The 25,035-nt window shown below is 36.5% G+C and overlaps 1 protein-coding gene across 9 annotated transcripts in view; it reads right to left on the bottom strand.

The window, feature by feature from the left end:
* Nucleotides 1-25,035, bottom strand: part of KCNIP4 (potassium voltage-gated channel interacting protein 4) — a 385,281-nt gene that overhangs the window by 6,895 nt on the left and 353,351 nt on the right. For all 9 annotated transcript variants that reach the window (XM_053976051.1, XM_053976057.1, XM_053976053.1 and 6 more), the window contains 2 exons: nucleotides 11,575-11,644; nucleotides 7,192-7,262 (listed from right to left, as the gene is read on the bottom strand). In XM_053976051.1, the coding sequence (XP_053832026.1) occupies nucleotides 7,192-7,262; nucleotides 11,575-11,644 (141 nt within the window). The remainder of the gene's footprint in view (nucleotides 1-7,191; nucleotides 7,263-11,574; nucleotides 11,645-25,035) is intronic.

Below are 25,035 nucleotides of genomic sequence, written 5' to 3'. Positions count from 1 at the left end.
TCTAGGTACTATGTCCTACACTCATAATTAATAAGTAAATTGAGCAATTTTCTATAAAGTAAACATAATTTTCTGTTAGTGGTTGTATCCTCTGAAAAGCCTAATGTCTCACATAAGCAGTTTTCATTGAAGTGAATACCAGGAAAAGCCACCCCCATGGTTTAATGGTCCAAGAAAAGCTTAAAAGGTAGTTAGATTAATCTAAGCACAGGAGACCAATTTGGGAAGAACTATGTACTAAGGAACATTAAATTCTTGTTAAATCTGTACCTTGTTAAAGTGGCATATGTGGCTCCCAGATCTCTTAGATCAATCTGTTTCAGTCAATATTTCAAACTTCATTTATGATACTGCACACCTCAATTCTTATTAATTTATTTGAAGTATGAGAGGGAATAATAAATATATTACATGTCCACATACCATTTTAATGTTTTTGTGACCCTCCAATGCTTATTGCTACAGAGCTGGTCCACAGAAATGAATCAGAAGGCTTTTGAGATCATTTATATGTAGTATTTGGTTATAGATTTTTGTTTCATAATAATAATAATGCTTGTGCTGTGTTCAACAGCACAAACCTCATTTACATTTAGTGAGCATCATCCAGATTGGAGAAAATATCAACTCCCATCACTTCTCTTCTGTATTTCTCAGCACGTTAATATTTTCTAAACAATAGCTTTTTTTTTCCCCTAACCATCTCCTCTACCTCTTTTTATTTGATAAGCAGATGAACCCATAAATTAGTGAAATTGCCTTCATAATAGGTTGAGCAGAATATGGCAAGTGTGTGTTCACAATGACATACAGGAAGTGTTAGAGTAACATTAGAGACAATAAAAGCCAAAATATTTCTTATTTGCACCATAAAAGTTTTGTATTTTGTCTAATGGAGGAACAATGGAAAAGACTGCACTGAGGTTAGACATAAATTTAAAAGGTCTGGTGTACCACAAAGTCAAATAAATATACCTGATAAACTGAAGTATACACAGATATCATGGACTGAGGTGGTCTAGTAAGCACAGACAGCTCTTCTGACAGCTTCAGTCTTTTTAACAATTCAGTTGGCATGCTCTGGGTTTTCTTAGTCTGTCAAAAATTCTGTCTTATTGATATATGTGCCCTTTGGGGTAAATGGATACATGAATCTTGAAAGAATTTTGCTCATCTTGTCTACATCTTAATGACTAAGTGAGGGTCACAGGGTTAAATCTCCAAACAATTCTTTAACAAAGTACTATTAAACATTAAAATGTTCAAGAAATTCAGAACAGATTTTATCACATTACAGCATTAGCAATTAACCTTTTTAATTCAGTATCATGTCTTCAAATCTTTTCTGCACAGTTTTACATTCTTGATGTAGCTTCTCCTTAAGTCCTTTGTGAAGGTCCCCAGTTGCATTATTTTCTTAGATTATACGTAATAATTGTGAATTTATTTTTATTTTGGCACAGCAACATTTTTTTAAATTTATTTTATCTAAAATAAATCCATTTTTCTTTTCTTGTTCAATTCTCATGGTTCCTTTCTGTGATGCACCACCTGTGTTAGCTGGCTTCCCAGAATCATTTCTACCCCCAGTTCCCAGGATACCCTTCTATCATCAGTTTAAAAAAAACCCCTTGCCTTTATGTTGTTTTTCATGGGATTGGGTGTTCTTAAAAAGCAGAGACAACTCAAAAACCTTCTGGATATGGGCTGTAAACATTGCAGCAGTGAGTCATCTCCTTCCATATTGCAACATGTTTTGGGATCACACATAGTTCAGGTACATTGCCTTTGTCTGAGTGTTGTGCAGGAGTCATCTCAGGAACAATAGAAAGGATTTTTCATAATAAGAAGTTGTGATGAGCTGGATAAGGACCAGCTAGGATAGGATGTCTTTTCTACATGCTTACTTTCAAGCAACTGAAGAACACGGTAATAGAATCACACAGAAATAGATTATCTGATTCAGTGGACATAGGCCAAATCCACAGGGTATTTTGGGCTAGAGCCTTGAACAGGAAAATGCTGTGCACGGTGGAAGGCAATGTGTGTGTCAGGAACAGTGCAGCCATTCTAGCTGTTAAGCTAATAATCCAATGCAGAAAGCCACGGTAAGCAGCAGTGCAGAGGGAAGCAGCTAAACTCAGGAAGCAGCTGCCCATCTTTATGCATGTAACCAACAACACAGTGATGCACAAATCAGTCACTCTATTTAGAAAGAGCATCAATACAAGTCCCCATTACATGTCTAACCAAGACGGAAAACAGCATCTAGGTGTTCTAATACTGATTAGAGCACCCAGATGCTTTTCCGTCCTGGTTTAGACATGTAATTTCTAGGCAGAGAGGAATTCTACTGTTAGAACCTGGGTTTTTTTAAGAAAACTTCACCATACTCAGATACATACATCCTCTGAAAATGCTGTCACTGCCCACTGAAAGGGATGGTCCTGCTCAGCTGAGCACCTAATGGGGAGAGGTGCATCTGATCTAGGGTGACAAAGGAGCCTAAAACAGGAAGTCTGGGCTAAGACACAACTCTAGGTTGGGTCTTTCTTCAGTCTGTGACAGTGAAGTTAGAAACACAAAAGTCTCTGCCTTGGTACTTGACTTTATTCCTCTCCACAGCTTCCTGTTTGTAACTTGCCAGTTTCTTGCAGAGCATGCTAATACCTGTTAAGACCTCCTTCCATGCCTAATTTTGATTCTTCAAGAAAGGGGGATGTCTCACTGAAGGGTTGCAAAATGCAGTGTCATTGCACCTGTACCAGAGCCTCTGTGTACTCAGAGCCTGCTGACATTTCCATTCTGCGCTACAGCTGTAGAGAATGTCTGGTTGTGATCTGGGATGAACTTGTATTTGTGTGGTTTTTTTCAGAAGTGATTAATTATCTCCTAGCAAGGTTGTTGATGACTTTCTGATTGCTTTATCTCTCAGTAAATCTTTGGGGATAATTAGTTCATTAATAAATTAATTAACAAGCTTATTACTGTGCTGTCTCAAATCCATAGGAAAGCTTAAAATTATTCCACCTGGTTATGTGTTCCTTTATGTCTTTTTCAAGGCCAGAAGTAGGTATGCAGGGACCTTAATCAAGTTTTAAATTTAGATTTTAGGATTTTGAAAAGGAATCAAGTGATGCCACAGAAGTGGTGGAGGCTTGATGTATGTAAAACAAAGGTCACAGAGAAGGAACTGCTCCTAAAAGGAAATGCATTTTTTGTAGCTACTTTAAATCACATAGTGTTAAAATGCTTATGAGATCACCATCATATTAAGAAAAATGAGCTCATTTCCTACATGACGTGGACAAACCTTTTTGTGTTGAACCCACAGAATCATGTTTGTGAACCTCATGAAATTCAATGAGGCCAAGTTCAAAGTCATGCACTTGGATCAGGGCAATCCCAAGCTAAAATACAGGCTGGGCAGAGAATGGATTTAGAGCAGCCCTGAGCAAAAGGACTTGGGGATACTGGTTGATGACAAACTCAACACGAACCAGCAATGTGTGCTTGCAGCCCAGAAAGCCAACCATGACCAGCATCAAAAGAAATGTGACCAGAAGGGCAAGGAAGGTGATTCTGCCCCTCTTCTCTGCCCTCATAAGACCCCACCTGAAATACTGCATCCAGCTCAGGGGCCGAATGACATGGACCTGCTGGAACAAGTCCAGAGGCCTGGAGCACCTCTGCTATGAAGACAGGCTGAGAGTTGGGCCTGATCAGCCTGGAGAAGAGAAGACTCCAGGGACACCTTAGAGCACCTCCCATTACCTAAAGAGGGCCTACAAGAGAGCTGGGGAGGGACTCTGCAAATGGATATGTAGGAACAGGACAAGGGGAAATGGCTTTAAACTGACAGAGAGTAGGTTTCAATTAGCAGTTAGGAAGAAATTCTTCACTGTGAGGATGGTGAGGCATCGGAACAGGTTTCTCAGAGAAGCTGTGAATGCCCTATCCCTGAAAGTGTTTAAGGTCATGTTGGATGGGGCTTCAAGCAACCAGGTCTAGTGGGAGGTGTCCCTGCCCATGGCAGGGAGCTGGAATGAGATAATCTTCAAGATCACTTCCAATACAAGGCATTCTATGATTCTATGACTTATTTAACTGCTGCCTTTATAATACTGCCTTAGACACTACTTTTATTATTAGTGAAATATGAAGTTGTGTTTGATCTTAAGAACTTCCTCTATGGAAGTGAGTTAGCATGCTTGCTAATTTATTAACCAGTATAAGTTTGGTTTTGATTAAATATGACAGAAATCTTTAAACATCTCCACTGTGTTTGGGCACAGCATTGTGCTTCAAGGCACCGAGAATTTGTGTGATTACTGAATTACTTTCAGCAAGGACACATTTAGAATAACCTTAATCTGCATCTACAACAGATGAAGGATACTGATTTGGGTATTTGCATGTGTGCAATGAGCTTCACTTTGACAATGTATCTAAAGTTAATTAGCCTCCATTTTTCTGACTGTCTAAATATCTTTGAGGCCAGATCTTCATTTTGACTCAGTGACAATATGCATGCAGCAAATGAAAACCTTGCTTTTATATCTGTCTCTGTCTAATGGAAAAAAAAAACTTCACTAACATGCCCAAAGAGCCCTCCAATAGTTGGGTCACTGGGTCTTCGAAAACTCTGTCATATTAAAACAAAACTAGTTCACAAAGCTAATGAAATAAACTAGTCTCAAAACTAATACAATCATGGGATAAGGAGAGATAATTTCAAGCACCTAATTTTATAAGTTTGGATTTTATGCTACATAAATCCTTCATTTAAGAGATCCTGGCTCATTACCAAAGAGCATACAGATTTAGGGATGACAAAACTCTAGGACACAATCTCACCAAGCAATCTCACCAAGAAATGTCAGTCGAGGTGTGCATTTAAGTTGTGCTCAGATCCAACGTTTCATTGTTGATGGTTGAAAATTTGAGAAAAAAAGAGAAAAAAGCTAAAGCAAATTCTCTCTTTTTGGAGCTGCAACTCCAGCTACCACTGCTTCATAGGAAATTGAGAGTAAAACACAAAAAGTAATTTTTATCAACAAAAGAATTTTGCTTCCATTTCAGATTTTGATAATAATTTTTTACACAGAAGGTAGCCAGAGTGTTTTCATGATAGATAATTATATTAAATTGTATTTACTTCTACATTTTGATATAGAAAGTACTTTGGAAAGAATGATTTTTTTTTTTTTCTCCAAACTTTTAAACTACTCCCTCTCTACCTTTTGAGCTGTTTGTTTTTGTTGTTTTTCTAATGGAAAATAGAAAACTAATATAAAGATTGGAATAGAAAGAAAATGGCACAGCTGCACCTAGGATTAAAAGGAGGAGGACAAAAATGAGATAGTTCTATTTTGCACATTTCACAATATCTTCTTCCACATTTTGCAGCTATTTTCATGTGATTAGAACAAAAAACCCCATACATTTTTAACTTCAGGAGGATGCTTTTAGAATGGCTATCATGTAGTTTGTAAGTATAATGTTGCTACAAGGACACAGAAGCAAGAGTCTTTTGACAGCAGTAGAGTTATGCTGGATTCAAATTAGTGCAAATAATATGAAAGTCTGGATCACTCATGTCTGCCTTAATATTGAACAGAAGTTCAGCACCTCTGCTTTTATTTTCCTGATTGATTTTATTCCAAAGCCCTTTTCTCATGCAGAAACCTGCACTCTGGGATAATCAAAGCGCTCCAAATCTAGTGCATTTCCTAAGACTTTCTGCCTGAAATACAAGTGTCAACAAATTGACCAGAAAAGGTACAAAAGATTTTTTTTTGTTCCCATTCTTTTTAATGATAATTGCAGAAATACTTTTCAACTACTCATCCAAAAAATAATTTTTCTCAATGTGCCTGCTGTTGCTGTAATTGAAAGAGGGGAAGTTTAAGTTAGATATACAAAAGAAATTCTTTACTGGGAGGGTGGTGAGGCACTGGCACAGGTTGCCCAGAGAAGTTGTGGATCCCTCATCCCTGGAAGTGCTCAAGGCCAGGTTGGATAAGGTAACTTGGTCTACTGGGAGGTGTCCCCGTCCATGGCAAGGGGTTTGGAACTGGGTGACCTTTAAGATTCTTTCCAATGCAAACCATTCTATGATTCTGTGATTAGATCAGAAGAATCCTTGCATATTTAGCCTATGTATAGAAGACATGAATTAACCTTCCATTCCTGCTCCTATTTTCACATAGATTCCACTGACTTCATCTGCCTGGAAAAAGGTAGATAGGGTTCGTGGGTTTTTTAAAGAAATGCAAATAATGATAAAAACCAATCTGATTATAGTCTTAGTTTATGGTATAGATTTCTGATCACAGTGCACCTGATTGGCCAGTCTTCTTCCTATTACATCAATTAATTATTTTCATTTTAAAAAATCTGTATGACCTCACAACATCATAGACTAAAATAAATCATAAAAACATGTACAGGACATTTCAATAAATTTGGAGCGTATTTAACACAATCCAATCAAAAGTTGTAAAGAAATAATTAGTTCTTTATAATCAAAACCAAAGAAAACATGACAAAAAAACATCCTTTTTTTGCAAATGAACTCTTTTTTTTTTTTTTTTTTAATTCTATAGCTTAAAATATTATCTACTTTGCAGTATTTTGTACACCCTGTTCTCATCTCCAATATTGCAGTAAGGTCCCTTCTTTTCCATTTATATTGCATGGATGACATCAGCCTTACCAGGGAAAGACAGGATTGGGAAAAAAGACTGGGCAGTTAAAAGGAGGAAGAACAAATTTCCAACTCTTTTGCTTTTAAAAACATTTGCTTTAAAGACTTTTTCTAGAACTTTCTGGAAACTAAGTATGAAAAATCCAGTTTTGGCTGAGTCATCCCCATAACATTAGTTGTAGTTCAGAGATCTCATCTTGCAAAGGCAGAGAGGAAGAACTATTTTAGGTAACTTGTGTATAAATTGGGTTACCTTTTAAATTAACAGATTTAAAAAAATATTATGTAGTAGCATAGTCTGAGTTACCATTATGGAATATACAACTGTAAAGTAATGACTTTTGTTATTACATTGGAAAAACTTGAAACTTGAGTCACATCAGCTAAATTTTCCCTAATGTGAGCCAGCCCCCAAATTGGACTTCATTACAAGGAATGGCAAAGTATTCAATTTTATAGAAATGAGCAATGGCATCACTTACCTCAAAACTTACAGATCCATTGTGATCAGTGTCAAATGCATTAAACAGAAAATGTGCATATGTTGTGGAATCTAAAATATAAAAAAAAAAAATTCACAGTAAGTACATCTTATTTAATAAAATTTAATTCCATTAAAACTTTTTGATACTGAGATATATTTTGATACCAAAATTTCATAGCAAGACTAGATTTTCAGTGAAATTTAAAATTCCTTTCCGGCAGGAGAGGAGGGATAAGTTATAAGTGCAGAGAAACCAAAAATGAAAAATTCTGTTCTGGAATATCTCTATTCATTTTTATTCTTGTGTTTGCTAATCACTGATACCTGAGCAAATAGCAAAGATGACATATTATTGTACTCTGAAACAACCTGCTTTAACAGGAACAGACTGTGACAGGGACCCATCTCGTACGCTCACAGTGAAGAATGTGCTCATTTGTTCCCGGTAAATGAGGGAAGCAGACACTGCCCGCACTGCACCGTGTGTGCTGGTTTTGCTCTGCACACAGATCTGTTCCCCTGCTTGAAGCTGATCTTGTCAGACAGCTGCTGCTGCTGTGCTCACCCACAGGTGAGAGGAAATCCTCGCCTGAGAAGCAGATTCTTAAAGCTGCCTTGCTGCTGGATTCCCATGATCGTGGCATTAGGGCTTGGAAAAATTGGCTGTGACTCACTAAATGGTCAGTGAGACTCTGAAAGATGACTTTAAACAAATGATCCACTCACTATTTGCATACTTTCCAAACCTCCTCCCCAGTGCATATTGACTCATTTCAGAAACACACGACAGCATGAATATAAATCTGTCAAGACTGTAACTTTTGTAAATATCCATACTTCTATTTCCACTGAATGCCTTCTAAAAGGCACAACCTGCTCCAGGAGTAATACATTGTGAGGAGAGCACTCATCCAGAGACAGCCCTCTGGATGTGAGGTAGCAGCTGCTGGGGTTAAGGGAAGTCAGCTGTCATCAGTGTTTTTCCTTCCCTCAAAATCGTGCAAATTAATGAAGGATGAGGGCTTGTTTACTTTTAATACTCACTTTTCCCTTTCTACCTCATATGTTTACAATAATTTTAGGCTAATTGACATTAACCTCACAAATTATTAATAAAGGGCAAAGTATTATGAAATCAGTGTCCCCTTTGCAGAACAAACTTCTCCCTCTCATGGCAAAACTCGATCAATGCTGAAATGTCATTTTCTGATTTCTTGGCACTAAACCATTTTACCTTTTATATCAATCCTGCAAACCTTTATTTTTCACAGCCTAAAATACTGTTTTGTACTGAACTGAGCAATAGTCTTGCTACACTCAGCTTAAATGCCACCTTAACTCCGAGGAACCAAATATAACAAAACTCAGAGCTTTGTGCTTCACAGATTCAGACCTAATATTTGTAAGAAAATTCTCTAGTCTTACTTCAATATGTTTATTTTTTATGATGTGAAATAATCATAACAAGAAAAAACTGCAATCTTTAAAACCCAGCTGTTTTCAGAGAATTAAATCCCCACTACCACTATTTGAGAGTGTCATTCATTCTTCCATGTGTCCAGTAACCACTGTAATTGCTTAAGCACAGCTTGGCAGATACATTCACACTTTAGCTGAAAAATGTGAATTTGTTGACTACAGGTTATATTTAGCATTTTAATAGTCATATTTTCTATAATCTACTGAGACTTCTCTGTTGTGCAACAGAATATACTATGCAAATCATCTTCTAGGAAAAAATGTGCTATAAAGGTATAATTACTGTAAAAGGAATTTTAAATACCTTCTTATTCACTTGGCACCCATGTCTTAAAAACATCTGAAACATTCCTGGTTATTTTCTGTAGACGTACAGAAAATACAAAGGGATTTTACTTTTGTTGCCCATACATAATAACAATATACTACTTTTTTTTGTATGATGGTATATGAAAAAAAAAAAAAAAAAAGTCCCCAGTTGAAAAATATCTTTTCTGATAACCCCTCTGAAAAAAATAAATCAAAAGGCTTTTTCAAAGTTGCTTGCTCAAGTAATTCTGGTCCAAAATTTTGCCTTCAAAACCACAGCAGGATGAGGCACACTAGTCTTTTAATTAGAGCTATTTAGTCTAATTTCCCCCCTAAATCTTGAACATTATTCATTTTAGAAAAAATATTAACTTTTAAAATTAAGTACAATTTCTTTCCAAGGATCTGATATCTTAACTAGTAGGCAAACTTGCTATTTTAACAAGTTGAGATAGGAACAGCTCTTAAATCAGAATTCCCTTGAAAAACAGCATCAAAGCATTTTAAATATCAGAGGCAAAAAACAGTAATCATTACACATGGAAGAGTATGACTTATTAAACTACAAGCATGATTTAATTTGTTCAGAAGTGATGAAGTAGTGTAATAATTATTTAGTGTGTGAATTCTTATCCATTACCTACTTGGCTGAAGAAAAATCTCAACTTTCATTTCAGGTGAAGGACTGCAAAAATGCCGGGGGTATACTCATTCACCTGTATGGCAGTGAATCTAAAAAGAAGTTCCTGGAGTGCCCTTTCTGGCATGGAGAGCTTTTTACAAAGCTACTTTTGCCTTTTAAAATACATTGCCTTTGCTGCAATCCAGTGTCATTTCTTTCCTTTGTTACTCTTGTAACACCTTGTCCTATTTGTAATTCTCCTGTACCTTGTCCTGGACAGTCTTGGAAGTTGCTTGAGGAAGTGACTTGCTAGATGACATTGAAAAATTTCTTTGGTTGCCCTAAAGCTTAAAATCTTTTAGACATAATTTTGTTTGTTCAGATATGAATTATGTATTGAATATATGAATTGTCATAATGATACATGGTGTTGTACCTGGTTTTTCATCACACAGACAATTGGAGCACAGACCTACATGTTTTAATTTGGGGAAAATTTTCAAGATTCTTTTTTCCTCTTTAATACTGGGACATACATAAAATCATTATTTAAAAGCCTCAGCTGCACCCATTATTTTGACAAGACATTAGAAAATTTAGAGAACTCAGTCTGGTTTCTTAACTAGACATTCCACTGCAGTTCTCACCTCCTCCTCCAAAGGATGCCACTGCCCTAAATGCCAGAGGAGCAGAAGGTTCAGCATTAACACCAGGAATAGGGGTAGAAATTAGACATTCCATATATATATATTTTAACTACATTAATAGTTTTTCTTCTCTGTAACAACTAGATCTGGACTAATAAAGATTATTCTTTTGAGATTACATTTACTCTCACAATGTCTTTTGACTTCACTTTTAGAACAGGTGTGCTTTCTCTTTGCCCATAAAAATTTCTGGGTGTAACAATAGGAAATATGATAGATTTTTTTAATTAAGTGTAGTAAAGGTATAGTTCATCACATAGAGAGAATTGTTTTCAGTACCCAAGGGTAACTACAAAATATAATATTTCAAACTGTAATTGTTAGCTTGGTCTAAAAGTTTACATAGAGAAAAAATCAGTAGGCAGGTCAACCTTTCTAAGCCTTTTGATCATTTCTATTGAATGTGCCTACTTCTTAATGATTTCAGAGATGGTAATCTGCACTGAATGCTGCTCTTTACCTTCTAGGTCTTTATTCAAAATAAAACTAATGGGGAGATATTTTGTTCCTACCAATTAATATGGGTTGTTAAATAAAAAATGAAAAGCAGAAGTTCTGAACAGTTGCAGAGAAATACACAAATCTCAAGAGCTCTGGGAGAAGCTGCAGAGGTGGGATTGAAGGGTTGTAGGAGATTATGAAGAGGGGTAACTGAATAGCAAATGCAAGAGGAAGAAAAGAGAGGAAAAAAATTCAAATTGAAAGAAATCTGAGGTTCAAGAAAAAAAAAACAAACTGTTACACATTTTTATGTTATCTTCATTGCACTAAAAGATAATGGAAATTAAAAAAAAAACAAAACTCCTGGAAATCAGTTAATTGAAATCAGAGTTAGCATTTAAGAAAAGAAATCCCATAGAATTAAAGGGGGTGTTCTGCTACTGATATGAGATGGTTCCTGCAGTGCCTCCTACAGTTCCTCCTACTGTGAAAGGGTTTTTTGAGTAAAAGAGAATGGGCAAGAATTTTTAGAAAACTTAAAGACGAATAACCTACTCAGAGAAACTTGTTTTTTAATGGTACCCAAGCACAGGTAGTAACTTCATAACAGAAGACTGACTTCATGTAGATCTCATTGCATTTCATTCAGAAATACAGACTTAAAAATGTGTCCAACTATCAAGGAAGAACCCCATGAGTTCAGACAGAGCTTGAGGGAACTATCTTGTTAATTTGAACAAGAGGCTCTTTTGTCAGACTTGGGAACTACTTGGGAACTTCTACAGACATACTTCAGTACTCATTATGTCTGCCAAGTACTTACCTCCCTGTGGAAAGAACTGAGAGTAAATCTCTTTGAAGGTTTCTTCATTGACAACACCACTGGGGCATTCCTGGAAAAAAAGTAAATGACAAGAAATGAATACCATCCAGTCTGGTCCACTCAGCTGATATGTTCAGGAGACCATCCACAACATGTGTGTGACTGACGCATTAAAATCTGTGACTTTGCACTTCCAACCAAATATTAATGCACATTATCACACTGAAGTATCTTCCTAAAGAATTCCCATGAGACAAAAACTCCTTCTATGGCACGGATCTCAACTTCATTTGAGACCTGAATGATACACATGGGCAGCAACTGCAGTTCTGCAGTGAGTGGTGCTGTTGTGTCACCTGTGGGTCATGAGTGGTCACTCCTTCAGCTGCAATCAGCATTTGCTCGTATGGAATTCAAGCAGGAATGTAAACACAGTGATAGAACATGCAGTCATAGTCTACTGGTAGAGTTCTATTAAATGAATTCAAACGACTCTGCCATTGAAGATCATATTCAAACCTTGCAGATCCTTCTGCCTCTTTACATCTTTTTCATAAATTTAAATATGTAACACAGAATATGTAGGAAGTTTCTGAATAGAATGACTACAAAGAAAATGAAAGGAAGTGAAGGAGAAGAATAAAAATGGTTAAACCAATGACTTATGCAAAAAGGTAGGAAAAGCACAAGAAATACTGTAATTGTTTACTAAGTCAAGCAGAAATATCCAAGACCAGAGAGCTGATTTTGCCAGACTGAGCAGAAGACTTTGGGCAATGTACTTCATTCCTTTTATGCCTTACTTCCTTCGTTAATGCAAAAAAGGGGGAAAAAAGCCAGGTATGCTCTTTAAAAGAAAAGGACTTTTAGAAACAAAGGAAAAAAAGAGAATGCAAATTTAGTTTTAAGGTTCATACATTTATTTTTTACTATTATCATGCTATTTGGACTGAGGACTCAAACATAGGTGCTCCTAGTCCTAAACTCAGGAAACTTAATAGCTGGAAATGGAGATCAAGAGTAGTGTAACATCTTTTTACCAGTTTAATAACAATTTTTCCTATGAGAAAAAATAGTATTTCAATTACATCAAATAAAAACCACTGAGATATTCATAGTTCTGTCACTTTCTGCTAAGAAACAAATAGTGTAATCTCTAATTGAGTGCCAAATGCATGGCCTGAGAAATGCATGCCAGATCTTTAGGTCTAGGATTATCATGCTTTTATGTCAATTATCCTTAGCTAAATTAGCTTTTCATCATAACTAAGCACATGCAAACATATAGCAAGAAAGAATTCTGTTTAATGGAAAAACCAGAAACAAGCATCAGTGTCAGGGATACAAATACAAAATTATTTGTCCCTAGGCACAGAGACTGTCACTTATGCAGGCAGAGCTAGAGCTCAGGTCTCAATAAGATGAAATAAATACTGACTGCTGGGCCACACTGCCTTTGGAACCAAAGCCTTTGGGGAATGGGAGGAACAGTGAAATGAACCTCCACCCTTCATTAGGTAAGAAGCAATCCATAATTGAGGAGGCATCTCCCTGTCTGTCACGTCTTTGGGTATGAGTGCACTCTAAAACATCTCTCTCTCTTAGCAGCTATCCAAAAAGACTCTAGTCAGCTAGGCCACTGTCTCTATGGTTTCTAACAGGTTTACAAATAACAAGCAATAGGACAAGAGGAAATGGCCTCAAGTTCCCCCAGGGGAAGATCAGACTGGATATAAGGAAAAATTTCTTCATTGAAAGGTTTATCAAGCATTGGAACAGGCTGCACAGGGAAGTGGTTGAGTCACCATCCCTGAAGATATTTCAATGCGTGTAGGTGTGGCACTTGGGGACATGGTTTAGTTGTGGATTTGGCAGTACTGGGTTAATGGTTGGACTTGATGACCTCAGACATCTTTTCAACCTTGATGATTCTATGATGTTATGATTCTACTATGCAGCTTGTCTTTGGGAAGCCTTCTGGAGTTGTATAAGAGTATGCAAAAGAGCAGTATTTTTACTTGGATTCAAAGCACAATAAAGTAAACATCAGCGGATTTAGATACTCATTGAAATAATATTATAGTTATTCAATGTAGAAAACGTAACAAAAGTATTTTACAAACTCCTCTTCCAAGCATATAATGTATATGATCTATGTCATTCCCAGACCTGCAGGAGGAAGAATAAGCAGCCTTTACCCTGAGATGGGTGTGAGTGTGAAAAAACAATGCAGCATTTTGAAATTTAGAAAAAGAAGCAATGGCTTCTGCTGGGCACATTTTGAAGGAATTAAAGAGAAAATCTGTATTTTTGAATTTGTATAGATCAGATGTTGTCTTTTTTTTTCCTCAGAAGCTTAATAGATTAATGGATGACAAAATGCACATTTAAGGTCATCTAACTCTATGGCTTATTAACATGTAAAACAATTTTTTCCCTTTTCTTTGGCTGACAAAGACATTCAAACTATACTAATTTTCCAAAGAATGCACTCCCCTTTTTGCAGGAAATGCCAACAATTCCAACTCTGTGGGTCCTTAGTCTGAAGCTCTGAAGACTGAGAGTCCCATTTTCTGACTGCATTTAAATGTTGTGATGTTAGAGAACTAAGGATACTCTGCAAAAATCTATGCAATTTATTATTTTTTAGTTCAAAATAAGTTGGCAGCCTTTGTTATTAGAGAAATACATGATCTACATACCTCTTTTAAAGGCAGTCCTTCTTTTTTTTATGTTACTTAATAAGCTCTGGTTTCACCACACTGTTTGAAAGAATCATTGCTTGAAAAGGCAACCTACTTTCAGGCTCAGAGAATTCTATACTTCAGAGAATTATATATTAGCTGAGCCAGGAATGACATTTTGAGTTTCTCTAGCTTGTCCCTCTGCAGTTTCCTCTGTTCTTTGCCACAGCATTGCCAGTAACATTTTACCTTTTCCATCCTTGAAGGTCTGTAGAAATGGTGTCTTAAGGACATTCATTAAAAATCTGAGATGTTAGCCCATTACATTTACCAGAAATATCAGCTCAAACTTTTCTTTCTTTAGCACACATCTTTCCTCTGAGACTCTACATGACAGGGAACACTTCTGATCTTGAATAATTTAATTCTAAAAATATAGGTGGCCAACATAATTTACCTCCATGACTGTACTTTTCTTGACTCATAAATCTGGATTTATTGTGTTTATCAAGAGATTTGTGCAGTTCAGGGAAAGAGATTAAATATTGTAATTGTTAAGTATGCTCCAAGGTTTTATGTCAAGCTATTGCTGACTTCTTCCACTGTACCAACTATAATTAAAAAAATCTATCTAACCTCTCATTAAACTCTTATAAAAGAGAGGGAAATAATTAAATAGTTTGAAAGAAAAATATGAGAGGGTTATTTAAACAATTTCCTATATTCTTTCTTTCCTTGATTTGAATATAATTTATTTTGTTACAGCAAATATCTGTTTGACAATCTTTTAAAATTGCATTAATATATTAGATTTTCCTTCGGCAGAATATAAAGGAGGGAATGTTCAACTTGAAGTGATTCCAGTTCTCACTCTTTTAAAGAGAAAATAATATAAACTGACAAACAAACAGAGAATAATAAATATGATCCTGCCTTTTGATGATCTCTCTTGCTTGCAATTTCGCTGCTGGGAAATTACACCTCCAGCACATGTTCTTATGAACCACTCCAAACCCTGTAAATTATTTAGCCTCATATTGTCTAAGACAACTCTCCTTCAGTATTTTTAAAAATACTGCAGTAGGTGATTTTTCTTTACTACCTAATCAACATCCTTTTCAGACAAAAGGCAAACCAAGAAGACACAAAACCAGAGAAACAGTGAAACATAGAAAAGATAATGAAGGAGAAACAAACTCAAAGCTCAGACTTTTGTCTGAATAGCAATTTTGAATGATGGATAAAGCTGGAGTTTTGGCAACTTTGAATATCTTTCAGTTATAGAATTTTGCATGACAAATTTCCCATCCCATGCTGCCTCTGCTCTTTCAGTTTTCATACTGCTTCATTTTAGATACATGTTCACATCCATTGATTTAAATATCTTCTCTTTTTGCATGCATTTATAAGCTCTATGTGCATTCTAGGAATTAGCCTTCAGCCTCCTTCTTGTTTATGCTGTTGAATCTGACCAAATACTTCCCACTAAGAAATGTAATTATTTCATTCATTTGATTTAATAAATATCTATAATTGAATATATTAATTCATGCATATTGTAGCCATTTTACTTGGGAATGCTTTTAGAATTAAAGATGTATTTACCAAGTACCAACAGGGCTAAACTGAAATTTTGACCTATCTTAGAGCTGCATGCCAAGAATAAATAAATTTGTAATTTACTGTAAATTAAGAACCAAATAAATTTGTAATTTTGTAATTAGTTTCCTGGTAGTAAATATAAATAAACTTGTCCATGCTATATTCATCAATAATAGATTTCATCACCTATTTATTTTGAAGTGAGAGAAAGTGTGATTAATTTTCTGTCCTGAAAGTACTCATACAGAGTTCACTTTTGGTACTGGATTATTTCATAAAAAACACAGAACACATATTAGAAATTATCTTTGTGAAAAGGGGCTGCATGGCATTTCTGGAGTGCTGATCACACTACTGGCCAACATCGAAGAAACACCAAGAGCAGGGTAAAAATCCTGCAGCAGCTAATAAAAGTGAACTTACTCTAGCAGGACTTCAAAGCAGATGATGCAAACAAAATGAGGTGTCTGGGGGAGAGAAGGTTTTGAAGTTGTTAAAAAGAAAACAAGTGTAGTATAAAAAATATCTCAAAAGATATGCTTAAAAGAGATGCCATGCACTAGCCTGTGAAGCAGTCTCAGAAACCTAATTCAGAGAAAAACCTCTCTCTTGAAATATTTGAAATGTGACTGAACAAAGCATGAGAAATTAAGACTGGAAAAAAATCTGGGAATAGTCAGACAGTTCAAAAGACTTTTTGTCATTAATACAGATTTTAAGAAATTACAGGCAACTATATTAATGCTCCTTTTTTATTTTCTTTTTCTTTAAGTACTTCTAGAAGAATAAATAACAGAAGATTATGTAGGGAGAAGACAGCTGCTGTTTTCCTGCCCTAGATGTCCCCAAGAGAGCAACAAACTCGCAGAGGTGGAAATACAAGCTAAGTATTGTCCATTCGGTTTTGGTAAAATTTCAAGGGGTTGCTTCAGCTATGACCTAAAAGGAAAACCCCATGTCTTTGCATTCTATTCTAGACAGTAATTTCTTTGATCAGCTTCTTTGAACTGGTGCCTTCTGGACTGCTGCATTGTCAGTATTTGGGCTCCTGCATTTAAACCCCTCTTTTTTAAACTACCTGAAGGACAGAAACATTTAGTTTCCTTTGTATAGATTTATCATTCAACATGTCAGCACATCAAATGGGAGCTTTGAGGAAGTTTTTAGGAAAGCAGTGCACATATGAGGTAATTGCAGTGACTACAGAAGAGATACCTGCCTTGGCTCTTTTGAGCAGGCAGTTACATAATTCACCCAGCTCTGTGTTCTCCTTGAACTTTGCAGTTTGCCTACAGTAAAAGCCAGTTTGTCAAAGCACTGGGAGGATGATTGGCAGGAGAGTGTCTCTAACTACTCACAAAGGATGACAATTTGTTTTATTCTATCTTTACACCTATCATTCTGGGGTCTGCCCAGGCCTATGCTATAATGGAACAAGTCCAGACCTTACCTGCCTTTCTTCTGAAAGGCTGCTGAAGGAGCTGCTGTTCATTATCAAGAAACATGCAGAGACAAGAGCAGAGACTGCCATGGAAGGGATGGGTAAAGGACAATTTTGAACACAGGTGCACCGGCTGCCCAGTCAAGAGTACTGGCTCAAAGCCTTTCCTACTTCATAGGAGAGTTGAGTCCCAGTATATTAACATGTGTAAGACACATGAAGATATTCAGAGAGCAGAAATTGTAAAAGCTCAAAATAAAAGGTGGTGTGAGGGTTTTAAATTTTTATTTATTACACTACTGGAAATTAGTTTTTATGAAAAATTTAAGGCCAGAATTAATATGCTCTTCATCTGTGGAATATTGTTCCCACTATGTATAACAATATATGTTCTACATATGAATAGATTTATAATGATCTATAATGATTTATAATGATCTAGTTTGGTGGATTTTCACTCATTTTCTCTAATAAAGAATCTATGTTCAATTCAATTATATTGAAAACCACTGTTGTTTTTAACTTCAATTTTCAATTCTATATTTTGTGTTACCAGGAAAGGGACAGCTATTAATTTAACCTCCTGTCTATTGAAATTGAATTAGTTCTTGGTTTTCTTTTTTTTTAAATTTAATTTCTCATGCTAGTTTTCTCAGGAGTGGGCTATAAAAATTGCTTTCACAGTACTTATTCTTTACTGAAAAAAATATTTGGTTTGCATTTTTAGAAATAACTTCCATGCCATCATATAGAAAGATCTTGTAACAAAGAAAGTGATGAATGATGAAATATGTGTAACCAAAATTATATCTTGGATCAGATTTATTTTCTTCAAGAGGGCCCAAATATCTCCCTAAGATAGTTTGCTCTTGTTTTCATTTATTGCAGAATCAATACTTATAGATCAGAACACAAACAAACTTACTCTAGTCTTGCTTCCTTGAATATAGTTGTGAGCCTAGAGAGCTAATAGTGATGGTGGGAAAAAAAATATTTTCTCCAGTCTTTATAGAAGCTGCATGGGATGAAAGACATACAAGGAATGGTTAGGGAAATGGTTAGGAACACTTAAGGACAGTTACCTCAGAAAGTCTTTTGTCCCTACTCTTAAATCTTCCAATGAATTTGCCTATTTGGTTACCAGTGCAAAGCTTAAGCTATTTTATAAGACTCAAAAGAAAGAAGGCAGACCCAAACAGAGAGCACTAGTTACTGGGTCTAAAGGGACAACTTTCCTTTCGATCTTTCCTCCTTAACTTAAAGTACAGTAGGATTACTTCAGCTAAAGACTCACAGAGGGAACACCTCAGGTTGTTGCATTTTCATTTCTTCCACAGGAGCTGTAAACTCATTTTATAGCTCAGTGGCAACAGTCTACATTTCTAGGAATGTTGTGGCAGTTTTGATTTGGCAGCATCTCCATTGACATCCATTGGTGAAATACATGTAAAAACACTTTTCAAGCTTTGTCTCATCAGGTAAAACACAAAACTGGCTTCTACTTAGCCACCTGTAGAAGAGATAAAATAATGTTTCCCTGTGGCACAGCAAAGATGTACCACATTTTAAGCCTCACACTGGAGGATACTCTAATGAACAAAAGCTTCTTTCCACCCCCTACTTGCTATGGCAGTTTCAGAGGAAAACAAGCAGAAATAAAAGAACTGGCTCACATCCAGCATGTGTGGCTTCACACAGTAAATAACAATCAACACTTTGGCTGCTTCCTCAACTCAGCAGGCGAGGTGCCAGCAAATGCTTTTAATCAGAGCCATTCCTTGTTTAGCAATGCCCACTAACTAGTGAAATTTTCCGTTTGTTATTATTAGCACTGGCAGTAAAACAACAGTAAACAACATGGCTAAAGATTTGAACTTAAAAGCTCACCCGAAAGCTTGATGCACCAAACTTCATGGATGAGTCCCAGGCATCTGAGTGGTGCATAGTGTTTCTGCCCTTACTTGTCACTGCAGGATGGCATTTTACAGTCCTGACTTGACAAATAAGCAGGAAATATAATTAAACTAAATGCAGCAGAACCCATACTTCAGCAGTGCAGTTTGTTGTAAACACTTTGGCAAACACAAGGTGCTCACCCTCTTGGGAAAAGCTGCATTTAGGTGAGCACTGCTTCAGTGACTTGCTTTTAACACATTCCCAAGTGAGTTCTTTTAATCAAGTCCTTTCAAATCAGCTGAAATCCTAGGTGAGAGGAGGAGGAATAGCTCCACATTAGCAAGTGCTAGTCCCTTGGGTGTACTCTGTTAGACCCACTCAAGTGATTCTGTTGAGCAGAATGGAGATTACCAGTCCCTAAAAGCAATATTTTAAGGTAGGTCAATTCCATTCTTTAAAATCATGGAGGCACTTATTTTGTTTTTCCTACATGAGGGTGCTTTTGTTTATCCTAAAAGCTCCTTGTATCCTTGAAGAGTGGAAGATTCACTGAGGAAGAAACTGTACTAACAACTTTGTGCTAAATGTTAGTGGACTTGCACCACAGCCATATCAGAAAATGGAAAAGCCTGAATATAGCTCAAGGTATTTATGAAGGAGAAACAGCTTGTCAGGATGAAAAAATATTCTATATCCTGTCTTAAATGCTTGTCAATCAACTGGATCTTGATACTAAGTACTGACATCAAACCAAATTTTCATTTTAATAATGAAGTAAGAATACTCAATTTTGCATTCCTGAGACACGTGACTGAATGAAAAATAGTCAGGCATGAAGTGTGTCCCATGTCAGGCTATTCCAGTATTTTTCAGAGAGGTTGTTCTTTGTTTCTTTCAAAGACGTGCAATGGTAAAGGCAGACAGGTCAATATTTGGTTAGTGCTAAATACAATGAAAATACCAAGGAATTTCAGTGCCTACAGCCTCTTGCCAGCTTGCAGAAATGGCAAAGAACATAAAATTCAATGGGGACTGGTTTAGACACTGAAAATCAAACACTGTGCTCATTATTTATATTTTATATGGTAATACATTTACCCTTTAACAAAGGTTTGTACTTTCTCCATTACTAACAACACTTTTTCTCAGGAGAAGGGCCCCAGCAGTGCAAACAGAAGAACAAATGTGCTTACCTGCATAAATATTTATAAAACTGAGCCTGACATTAGCATAACTTGGAGCTGATTCACCAAGTACAGTGGGGAAAATCAGACACAATTGAGGCAATGATGTGAATTGAGGCTGCTGTGGGTGAGAGATGTGGTCTGTGGGAAGAAATGCCTCTTCCCTGTCCACACAGTGAGGGCAGTGCCTCATCCTAGAGGAACTCTGGCACTCAGTGTCTGAGACAGGGTCCCCTCCCCATGTATCAAAACCTCACTGTCACTTCTGTGCTCACCCAGTCCACCAGCACAGCACACTGACACTTTATTTCTGCTGCCCAAAAGTCTCCCTAGAGTGCAGGTCCTTGATAAGGAGAAGACACTTTACCACAAGAGCTCTATTGCTCATGGTGATCATGGAAGGACCAGAGTGGGCTTTGTGGCCATACATCTAAATCCTTTTGAGAAGGAGGGGTGAACATTTCCATAAGACAAGGGAAGATGTACCATTGTATTCCTGCTTATAAAGGAGATATTATTCCTGTATATCAAAGATATGAGAAAAGCATCAGAATGGAATTTGAAGTTTAGCAAGGCATATGAACTGATAATTTTTTTAGCACAAGAAAATATCTAAATGAACTATATGAATCTCCTTCAGACTGTTCTGGAGCTTTCCTTTCCTCATATGTGGGTACTCGATACATTGCTTTTGGAGCATATCTAAAATTTGTAGCATAAGTCAATTAATTGAAACCGAATACTTATATAAACCTATATAAATGGTGATTGATATTTGCTGGCATATTTTTATGAAAACATGAACAACATAGAGAAATAAAAAAGGAGAAGATATTTCTCAGTTAAAACAGGCAACAAGAAGAATAAAAAGAGATAACTAGAGAATCAGATACATCTAAAAAAGTCATCTGTCAACCAGTTTAGGCCTAAAAATTGTATTTCTTTCTCATAGTTGTATCATTCCTTATGGAGATACATTGAGGCTGAAATTGCTGGACATAAAAAACTTCTTGCACAGTCTGCTAAGTTTATGGCACATTAAATTTGTCTTTGTTCCATAACCACTGATTTTGAGAACAAAATAAGAAATTAATACTGCTGTAACTTATGCTCCATTACAGGGGTGGTACAATACCTATTTTTCAGTGAAGTAGACTATTGATTTGGTAGCCTGTGCATCTAAATACAGTGTTTAATGCTGACATTTTAAATCACCAGAAAAATCATAATCATGTTGTTGTTCTGATATTTGTAATTGCTTGTAGCTAGTATTTCAGATAAAAATACTGCTATATTCAGTCACTGAGAGTTCACTTTGAAAAGTCGTACTTTTTTGTGAGGCCACTGTGAAGTTGATCACAGTGTCAGAGATGCATCAATGGAGTGAGTAAATAATTGTTAGAAATACATAAAGTACACATAAAGTGCTTCCTAGATCAGTGTTTTTTCAGGCACGAGTTTACTGTGATTTCTACTTGACAGACACGGAGCTTGGCCATTGAGGGGTAAAGTATCTCCCTCAAATACACTGCCCACACATTTCGCTCTTAACATCGAGGAATTCAGTGTTCATTTTCCTCTCCTCTAGGGATGAACTTTGCTATCTCCAGCTCCTGGGAAAGTTCAGTTTCCCACAGCTACCAGCCCCCCCACTGGTACTCCCCACTTTGTTCCCAAGATGTGTTAGAGGAGGCTTTGATCAATGGCTGAGAAGCAATCTCTCAGATAGCCAGGGACCCTCTGAAAGGTTTTGGCTGTCAGACCAGAGACATTAAATTAGGCAGCTGTCAATGTGGAGCCCACGCAGGCCCTGAAGCACTGGTATAATGGTCTCAGGGAACCCAGAAGGCTTTTTAGTGTGATAGTTAAGGCTTTTAAAGGTGTGTGGCCGTTAATAAGCCAGCCAGAGAGCCAAAAGGTTGGAGTCTTTAGAGTTCTAGTTTCATGCTGTTTTTACTGAATCATGCTGTCTTCTGAGTTATTGGCTCCTATTTCTTCTCTGACACTTACCGTATCTAAGATCTTTTAAGAATATTTCACAATGGAATTCATTGGGCTGAATAAATTCCATTACTTGAAAGCTAATATGAGAATCAGTCACATAACTGAAGTGCAACTGCACAAATGTCCAGCTGATCTAAAGAATACGGGCTCTGTCAAACACTTTCACTCAAAGGTAAATGCAGGTTGTCCCAAGACTTGTAAGAAACTTCCCTGATACTGAAAGACTTGACCTAGAGGCTTTGTCACTTGTGATTTACTATTTTATTTGAAGATTTACCAGCGTTTATTTTTAGCAAAGATGTTGATCTAAAGACATTTGTAAAAAAAAAAAATAATTCTGTTGAAATAAAGAAAGGACTGTTTCACTTATTTCTGACAAAACCTGTATGTTGCTAATTTTGTTCACATCGATCAGAAATTTAAAGTAGAAAAAAATATAAAGATCCAAATAATTTGGAAATTTCTGGGATCCATGACAAATACCTGAGTCCAGCACAAATAAGATTTATCTATCAAGTCCATAGAGCCCATAAGGCTGAACTGCACCATCAAGAAGTTTCACCAGAAGGTATATTTATTCCCTCTCCCCTCATTTTGCAGGCTTAGGATCCCCACCTGAAAATATGTGTGTCCACATGCTGCATCCAAATTGGAGGGGAACAGAGAGACAATTTAGTAAAAGATTAAATAAAGAATTATAGTATTTTGTACACAAAATATTTGAATGTAAGGAAATTGGTAGCAAGAAAGCCAGGTAGAGGGATTTTGAATGCTGCTGTCTCAACTAATAAATATTCTCACAGAACAAGTTTATGTTAAGCTGTGTGTTATAAAGTACAATGTTTATAGCAGTTGCAGTTAATATATATTGCAGCTTATGAAGAAAAGGGGATGGGCAGAGAAAGGAGAGTAAGAGGTGTCTCCTTACTAAATTTTTAAATTACAACATCATCAGAGCCGCATTGCACCAAAAGTTACTTCTTTAATGTTAGTGATTACCCAGAAACCAAAATCCAACCAGTGCACATAACTCAAAGCCCAGGCTCTGTAGTGCTTAGCCCAGATGCTGCAAAAACCAACTGCAGTGAGCTGTAGCCAAAGATGACATTTGGCCGCTCGTATTCTAGAACATAAACATTTATATTCCAAACTGTTGCACATAAAGGCTCATGTGGTAGAAAACAGCTCTTCCAGCAGATGAGTTACACTGAGCATCTGGCTGGTAAAGCAGAAGGTCTGCACTGTGCTTCAAGTGTCAGCCTGGCACTTGTGAGCTCCAGGGAGAGCACACCAGAGCACAGGACAGGATATTGCCAATTCCAAATAGGAGGGGCTCACAAGCATACAGAACAATAAAATTCCACTAAAATCTAATGTGGACTTTTTTTTTTTTTTTTTTACAAAGAAGAACTTTAGAGGCATTTGGTGGACTACTATTACTGGGTATTTAAGTCACAGTCTTTTTGTACGTTTCTTAATTAGAGATTTGGCACCCACCTTTTTCAGAGATAATTCATGAGCGAGCAGTCACTATTATGAAGACTGTCCTTGGTGAGTCAGATGACATTTTTTCCCTAGTGAGCACAACGTGAAGTGTCTTGTGCAAGCCATGAGATGAATAGAAGTGTAGGGACTGAGGTCATTATTAACTTTCAGAAAGAAGCTTTCAATCTCTGCTAGTAACTGTGAGACTAATTGAAACAAATACCTCTGCTGAACACACCAAGATCTGAAAATTTGTGATGGCAACTATTCTCTAGGTTTGTCAAACTGTACTTCCAAACTATTTTACTTGAAAACTTGAAATGTTTCAAGTCTCTTTATTAACACTCAAAGGAAATATATGATGAATGTAAGAATTATTTATTGCTCAGATTGTTAAAAGATTTTCACATAGCCTTGTTTGAAATATGGAAGAGCTCCTTCTAAGTCCCTAACAAATGAATGCCAAATGAATGAATAATAACAAAATTCTTCCTTGGCAAGGGCTGGTTATTTTGAAGTTGTTCTTCAGTCATCTAAAATTTATAAAACAATTGATCTGAGGCACAACTGGAAAACAAGAACTCAACTTTTTAAAAGGCAGATTTGAGCTATGTGCATTGTACATGTCTACTGAAGCCTTAGACAGAAAAAGATTTACAGAAGTTTGTCTATTGACAGCACACTAAGTATCTAGCTTCTAGGTTTACTTGCTTCAGCTTCATTATGCTGTTGTCTATTGTTTAGTTTATTAACATAAACAAGTCGCAGGAGTTTTCTAACATAGTGGAATGTTAATTTTCAGTTTAAATTACTACTATCTGATTTTCTTGTAAGATTTAGAACTTCCATCTACTTTTTTCCATTTTATTGGCATTTCTATGCCCACAGTTCAGCAGGTTTATATGCTTGATGCACAACCTGTTCAGCTGTCATCACTATGTCTATCTGAAAAGACAAGTTGTTGGTACTTTCTATGTACAACCTCTGCATGTCCACAACACTGGTGTTCAAACACTGCTTTGTGCAGAGGGGTCAGCACCTCTGCAAAAGCTTTCAGCACAATGGGAACGTCTCATGCACTGATGCCCAGTAGAGCATCCCCTGTTTGATATTCAGAGTCACAGAGGGATACAGCTCAAATGGTTTTAGTATTGATTCATGTTAG

The sequence above is a fragment of the Vidua macroura genome, chromosome 4, assembly GCF_024509145.1.
Source record: "Vidua macroura isolate BioBank_ID:100142 chromosome 4, ASM2450914v1, whole genome shotgun sequence".
Taxonomy (NCBI): Eukaryota; Metazoa; Chordata; class Aves; order Passeriformes; family Viduidae; genus Vidua; species Vidua macroura.
The sequence above is the reverse complement of the archived record's forward strand: the minus strand, read 5'-3'. Positions and strand labels throughout refer to the sequence as shown.